The sequence below is a fragment of the Cebus imitator genome, unplaced genomic scaffold, assembly GCF_001604975.1.
Source record: "Cebus imitator isolate Cc_AM_T3 unplaced genomic scaffold, Cebus_imitator-1.0 Scaffold1, whole genome shotgun sequence".
NCBI lineage: Eukaryota > Metazoa > Chordata > Mammalia > Primates > Cebidae > Cebus > Cebus imitator.
The window spans coordinates 15,690,092-15,697,569 of NW_016107316.1; the positions used below are offsets into that span (position 1 = coordinate 15,690,092).

At 41.8% G+C, this 7,478-nt stretch overlaps 1 protein-coding gene across 1 annotated transcript in view; it reads left to right on the top strand.

Moving 5' to 3' along the window:
• Window positions 1–6,544, top strand: part of FAM228A (family with sequence similarity 228 member A) — a 17,140-nt gene extending 10,596 nt beyond the window's left edge. Inside the window, 2 exon segments of the mRNA XM_017526840.2 lie at window positions 5,802–5,834; window positions 5,836–6,544. Of these exon segments, the coding sequence (XP_017382329.1) occupies window positions 5,802–5,834; window positions 5,836–6,007 (205 nt within the window). The 3' untranslated portion in view covers window positions 6,008–6,544.
• The last annotated feature ends 934 nt before the right edge of the window (window positions 6,545–7,478 follow it).

Below are 7,478 nucleotides of genomic sequence, written 5' to 3' on the forward strand. Positions count from 1 at the left end.
TAATTTTTTTTTTTTTTTTTTTTTTTTTTTTTTTTCTGGGATGTTTGGTCTGTTTTATTGATTTTCCTTATATATTCTGGCTATAAACCCCTTTTCAGTTATATATATTGCAAGCATATTTTCCTATCTTATGGATTGTGTTTTTATTCTTCCTAATGGTATTTTTAAATGGTCATAATTTTGATGTAGTCAAATTTGTTTTTCTTTTCCATTATAACTCGTGCTTTTTTACATTATTTTAAAATGTCTTTTCCAAAAGCTATATAGCTTTTATAGTTTTGCTTTTCAAATATAGGCTTATGATCCAGTTAGAGTTGGTTTTTGTATATGTTTTATGTGGGGCTCAATTTAATTTTTTCCCTCTATTGAAACCCATTTTCCTCAGTACCATTTATTGAAAATATAATAATTTCCCTACTGCTCTGCAGTGTGGCTTTTTATACACATCCAGTGCTGTTACATAGACTTGATTTCCAGGTTCTCTATCCCAGCCTATTTGTTTACTATAGCTCTTTAATGAGTTTTGATACTTGATAGAACAAATATACCAGTAAATTTTATAATTAGCTCAAGTTTCATGTAGACATATGCACATACAAACAAACTCTCAAACAAAGTAATCACAAAAAACTGCAATTACTTTTGCACCAACCTAATATTTAGGATTTTGATTGGGATTGCATTGAATCTCTAGATCAATTTGGGGAGAATTTACATCTTTACAATTTTGAGTCCTCTAATCCATGAACGTGGTATATATTTCTCTCTCCATTAATTTGGGTCTTATTTCATGTAAAGGAGTGGTTCTTAATCAAACTGATTAAGAAGCTGGCAATGTTTGGAGACATTTCTGGTTGTCAGGGGTGCGGGGTTCCATAAGCATCTGGTGGACAGAGGGCAGGGATGCTGCCAAATATCCTACAACAAAGAATTACTTAGCCCCAAATGTCGGTGAGCACTATGGATGAGAAACCATGTTTAAAGGCCTTGTAGATCTTTGCTTAGATTTATTCCTACTTATTCCTATTTTATTATACATAATTTTATTTTCTGGCTAATTGTAGTTATTGTATAGGAATAAAAATGATTTTGTATATTGAATTTGTATTTGGCAACCTTGCTGAACTTTATTATGCATTCTAATATTACATCTATAGAGTCTTTTGGATTTTCTATGTACACAATAATATCTTATTTTTTTTTGAGATGGAGTCTCCCTCTGTCAACCCAGATGGAGTGCAGTGGCATCTCAATTGACTGCAATCTCTGCCTCCTGGGTTCAAGTGATTCTCCTCCCTCAACCTCCTGAGTAGCTGGGATTACAGGTGTGCACCACCACACCAGGCTAATTTTTGTATTTTTAGTAGAGATGGGGTTTCACCATGTTGGCCAGGCTGGTCTCAAACTCCTGACCTCAGGTGATCCACCCACCTTGGCCTCCCAAAGTACTGGGATTACAGGTCTAAGCCACTGTACTTGGCCCACAATATTATCTTCTAATACAGAGAATTTTATTTCTTGTTTTCCATTTCTTATACCTTTTATTTCTTTTTCTTACCATATCAGTTAAGATTTCTGGCACAAAGTCAAAGTGGTGAAAATCAGCTTTCTTATATTATTCTTAAACGGGAAAGCTTTTGGTCTTTTTTGTGCTTTACATTATTTTTAGATTTCCATTAGCAAATCAAGTTGATTTTCTTAGTTTGCTAGATTTTAAAATATATTACTTTTTATGCATTTATTGATATTATAATTTTTTTCTCCTTTGTTCTGTTAACATGGAAATTTTTATTTTATTTTTTGATATGGAGTCTTGCGCTGTCACCCAGGCTGGAGTACAGTGGCACAAACTCAGCTCACTGCAACCTTCACCTCTCAGGTTCAAGTTATTCTCCTGCCTCAGCCTTCTGAGTAGCTGAGATTACAGGTGCACACCACCATACCTGGCTAATTTTTATATTTTTAGTAGAGATGGAGTTTCACATTGGTCAGGCTGGTCTTAAACTCCTGACCTCAAGTGATCCACCCGCCTTGGCTTCCCAGAGTGCTGGGATTACAGCTGTGAGCCTCTGCACCCAGCCTGTGGAAAATTAGACTGACTCGTTTTTAAAATATTTTATTTCAAACATATCCAAATGCACTGAATGTAGAGAGCGCAACACATTCCTATGAACCTATCACCCAGGTTCAGCAACTATCCACATTTTTCCATACTTGTTCTCTCTCTCTTGCTTTACCCCACTCTCCCTTTTGTGCTCACACTTCTGTTGGAAAATTCTAGGTCTCATGTCATGTTATTTATAAAGTCTCTACTATGTACCTCACAACAAATAACACAGAAATATAGTTTACAGTTTCAATAAATGTGCATCTGCTATAAAGAATCTCTGTTTCTGTTTGCTTTAAAACATCTTTATTTCGCCTTCTTTTTTCAACCTAATAAACCTTATTTCTCATAACAAATTTTATGTTCACAGCAGACTTGAGTGGAAAGTACCTAGAGAGTTCTCATACACCTCCTGTCCCCCAATAAACACAACTTTCCCCACTGTTGACATCCTGCACCACAGTGGCACAAACTACATTGACATTATCACCCAAAGTTCATAGTTTACATTCTGTTGTACATTCTATGCATTTTGACAAGTGTACAATGACATGTATCTATTATTCTGCTCTAATGTCACACAGAATTTCACTGTCCTAAAAATCACCTCTGCCCCATTCATCTCTCTTCCCCACTAACCCCTGGCAACCACTGATTTATTTTTTTAACTATATTCATTGTTTTGCCTTTTATAGAATGTCATGCAACATTGGAATCATATAACACTTAGCGTTTTCAGATTTCACCTTTGTTCTTAAAGGATATTTTCACAGGATTAAGAATGTTAGATTGGCAGTTATTTTCTTTCAACAGATATCTTGTTGTCTTTTACTCTTTCAATTGAGAAGTCATCTGCTAGTCTTACTGTTGTTCCTTTGAAGGTAATCTGTCTTTTCCCCTGGATGCTTTTTACGATTTTCTCGTTGTCTTTGTTTTTTGTAGTATTGCATGATATTTCTAGATGTGGATTTCTTTTCATGTATCCTACTTGGAATTCATGGGTCATCTTGTATCTGTAAGTTGATGTCTTTCGTTAGTTCTAGAAAGTTTTCAGTTATTTTTTCTTTGTTACCTCTACCATGTTCTCTCCACTGTTTTGGGTACTCCAGTTAAATATATTTTAGATTTTCTTACTGATCCTCTGTCTGTCTCTTATCATTTTTGTGTATTTCCCATCCTTTTTGTCTTCCCATGTTTGGTTCCAGATATTTTATTATCTCTTCTGTTATGTCTGTTGTTAAACCCATCCACTATTATTTTCAGTTATTTTATTTTATAGACCTAGAATTACTATTAGATTCTTTTTACAAATTTTTTAGTGCTACATGTGCAGGATGTGCAGGTAAATGTGTGCCTAGGTGATCAACCCATCACCTAAGTATTAAGCCCAGCATGTATTAGCTATTTTTCCTAATGCTCTCCCTTCCCCTACTCCAATCCTCCTTGATTCTTTTTCAAATAGGTTTTGGTGCATGCTGTCTGTACTTGGGGCCTGGAGAGTTTATGTCCTCCATTGATAAACCCAAGTGCATTGCTTGACTTGCCTATCAGGGGAGGGAGATGTTGAGAACAAGGTTAAATGCCCACTTGCCAGGACATCAGCCAGACCCGAGGAGAAAAAAATCCACCAAAGATGCTAGAAGTACAGAGAAAGGCCGGGCGCGGTGGCTCAAGCCTGTAATCCCAGCACTTTGGGAGGCCGAGGCGGGTGGATCACGAGGTCAAGAGATCGAGACCATCCTGGTCAACACGGTGAAACCCCGTCTCTACTAAAACTACAAAAAATTAGCTGGGCATGGTGGCGCGTGCCTGTAATCCCAGCTACTCAGGAGGCTGAGGCAGGAGAATTGCCTGAACCCAGGAGGTGGAGGTTGTGGTGAGCCGAGATCGCGCCATTGCACTCCAGCCTGGGTAACAAGAGCGAAACTCCGTCCCCAAAAAAAAAAAAAAAAAAAGTACAGAGAAATTGGTTTCTACCCTGGTGCTTAATATTGGTGACCTGGGCTTGAAATGCTACCACAGAGGAAGGCAAGAGTTGGAGATTGTCAGCTCATTCCTGAAGGCTCTCCCCTCTCTGGAATTGGTTTTAAAGCTGTCCAGTGATTTTAAAATTCTTAATTTTGGTGGTAAATTTCCTTTTTTTTTTTTCTATTTATTTCAGCAGGACTTTTAGCCTGTGCAGACTTCTATATTCTACACAAAAGTGGAAGTCTATTATACTCTCTCGATAGTTAGTTTTCATTCCCCATCCTGAGTTTTGTTGGAATAAACAGTACTACTTTGTTTCTGCCTCCCGTAGTGATTTGGAAGTTTTATGTATTATTTCTGGTTTTATGGTTTCTTTATCATTTTAACAAACATTTTTATTTAAACACCAGTCATTACATAACCCCCATTCCCACAAGACAAAGGCTTCATGTTGCTTTGGTGGCTTCATCTCCCCTCTGGCTCCTCCACTGATGTTCCTCCTTCAGGCTGGTCTCCAGTCCGTTGTCTGCTCAGTAGCTGGAGTGGTCTTTTTGAAGTGACCAGCTCTCCTCCACTGGAAACCCTTCAGTGCCATTCCCCTTACAACAAAGCCCAGGCCCTCAACATGGCACATGAGGCACCATCTGGGCCCTGCCACCCTTCCGGCTTCATCTCAAAAGTCCGATCGGCCTAAAGAAAAGAAAGAATGATTAACCACAGAAACCTCTGGGTCAGGTCGGCATGTTCATAACTCCCTGACCTGCCAGGGTGTTGCCTGCCTTTGCTCTGTCTGTCACTGGCCATTCAAGTGCAGGCAAGAGGGCAGTTATCACAGAGATGTAGAACTCTCCAGCCCTTTACCAGCTCTTCCTCCATCAGGAAGCCCCTTGAGGGCAGGGACTGTGTATTAATCTTGGTGTTCCCAGCACTTAGCTGGAACATAGTAGATGATGAATAAGTGGTTGTTGAATGAATTAATGGAGGAAGAAAAGAGAAGGCTTATTTCCCTGGATAGGGCTAGGCTTCCTGGTACAGAAATGGTGGCAGCCCTGGTGAAATCCCTCCGGTAGGACACACCCAGAGGATGTCTCACATGGCTGATGAAGTAAGTAAAGGACTTGAGAGCAAGGTGGTGAGGTGAGGCAGAGACAGTTTGATTACAAAAGCCAGAATCCTTTTCAAATGAAAGTCGGGGAGAGGGGCTAGATATATTAGCACTGGTATGTCATGGAAGCCAAACCAGGAAGGGAGCCAGCCAGCTCAGGGGACTGACTGGGAGGCCAGTCCCTGCCTCTTTGGGGCTATGTGGCACTCACCATCACTTCTCTTTGTGAACCTGCTCCGTTTCTCTTTGCACACAGGCTTTCTCTGCTTTCCTAAGTATGCTGGAAAGTGGAAGCACCATCCTGCCTGACTTTCTGGTTTGATCATTCAGAGGTTGCCTGGAAGCCCCTTTGTCCCAACTGCAGCCATAGGAATTGAGGCCCTGGACCTGGTTCCTCAGCCAAGGCTGGGGAAGCATCCCTGAGTCACCGCCTCCCTAGGGATTGGGCCAGCAGAGATACGGTCAGGGCAGGCAGATTGAGGCACAGCTACCAGTGATGGCTGCTCAGTCGTTCCTTCTTAAAAGTGACTATTGAGTTCATTACGTTAATCTTCAAAATTATTTGATGGTACAGTTCCATTTGTGCTGAATCAAGATAAGTTTTTCTGTTTTTCTTCACAGTCCTGAAAAGCTCATCTGTGCAGAAAAGAAACACAAAAGAGAAAAAGACAACCGACCTAAGTCAGGCTGAGTTTGAAAAGCAGTTCCTTTCCTCAGAGCTCAGCCAGAAGAACAAAGTGGGTGACAGGAAGGGTCTGGTGAGCAGACACTCCCCCCGTCCCCACCACACACAGAGGATGGGCCTGCAGCTGCTCTCCAGCCTGTGAACCTGGTTAGGGATTTTGTGAGGCGGGGCTGGGATGCAAGGCTTTGCAGCCCCCATGAGCAGCACGTACGGGTTCTAGAATGAGCCAGCGCCACAGCTCTCCCTGTCAGACGAGCACCCGAGGGCAGAGCAGGCATGGCCCAAGAAGAAGGCCTGAAAAGGAGGAGGAAGAAATGGTGGGTGGCCTCAGGCTCAGGGCCGCAGCTCTGACGGAGACCCTTGGGTGGGGAAGCCTTGCAGGAAGAAACTCAGATAAGTGGTAAATGTGGGACCTGGACCCCACTTTCTGGAGACAGATCCTGTCCTTCCAAGGTGAGGGCCAGCCTGGCCACAGGGGCTTTTCTCTCTGAGATTTCTTCAGCGCCTTCACCTGGGCCTTTGCCCTTCTGCCATTTTCCCGCCATTTTCCACTTAGTCCATCCAAACCGCACCAAAAATGGTGTTCTCTTTAGTTGTTGTATTTGACTGGAGCGTAGAAAGTTACCACAAGACAAAAGTATGCCAGATTGCAGGGTCATTTATTATGCCGGCGACCACAGAGGACTCACGTCTCTCCAACCTGTGGTGGCAAAAGGAGGGTGCCATGATTTTTTATACCCGAAAAACCACCTTGGGAGTGGGGGTGAGGGGCGGGGATGGGGATGAAAAGGTTTCGGACATTTCAAGGGCTAGGGGACTTTTGTCATTCTGTTTGTTACCTCAGTGGTTTACAGAAGTCAAGATATACATTTGTTTACACATCACAGATTTTAGCAGTTACTGATAAGAAAAGGTAAGCAGCTTTACATAGTTTTGAAGAACAAACTAGCAGTTCTATTTACAGAGGCCAAGGACAGTAGTTATTGTGAGGAGAATGGGGCAGCCGTTTCAACTTATCTAAAAACAGTTTTGCATTTTATAAAATAGTTTTGCTCCGGTTCTGGCTCTAGGCCAGCACAATATCATATAGTCTGCACACAACAGGTGGGAAGTTTTTGAAGTGAAATTTGTACCAAAAAATTAGGGCAAGATGAGATTTTTTTAAGTATTTAAAAGGTCTTTTATATGTAGGAATTTTCCGAGTACAGCTTTCTTATCCAGAGCTCATGGCTGATTTGACAGTTTTCCCCTTCATTCTCTCTGCCACTCCATGTACCCTGAGGCCTGAAGCGCAGGACCCTCCCGGGAAGGCCTAGGCTTGGCTCACCCCTCACCACCACGCACAGAGGATGGGACTCAGTTGCTCTCCAGCCTGTGAACCTGGTTAGGGATTTTGTCACCAGCTCCTGCTCTGCCCCATTGCTGTCCCCAGGCTCTCTAGGGAGTAAAGGCATCTCCGTCTGTGGTAAGTTACCTGTGACTCTTCAGCTGTTTCCTCGGAGCATAATTTATCTGAGAGCACAGGAGCTGCTCATTCCTTTCAAATATTCAAAATGTACAACGTGGTGATTTGCTGTAGATACTCATTGTGAAATGTTTGCTACCGTCAAGCT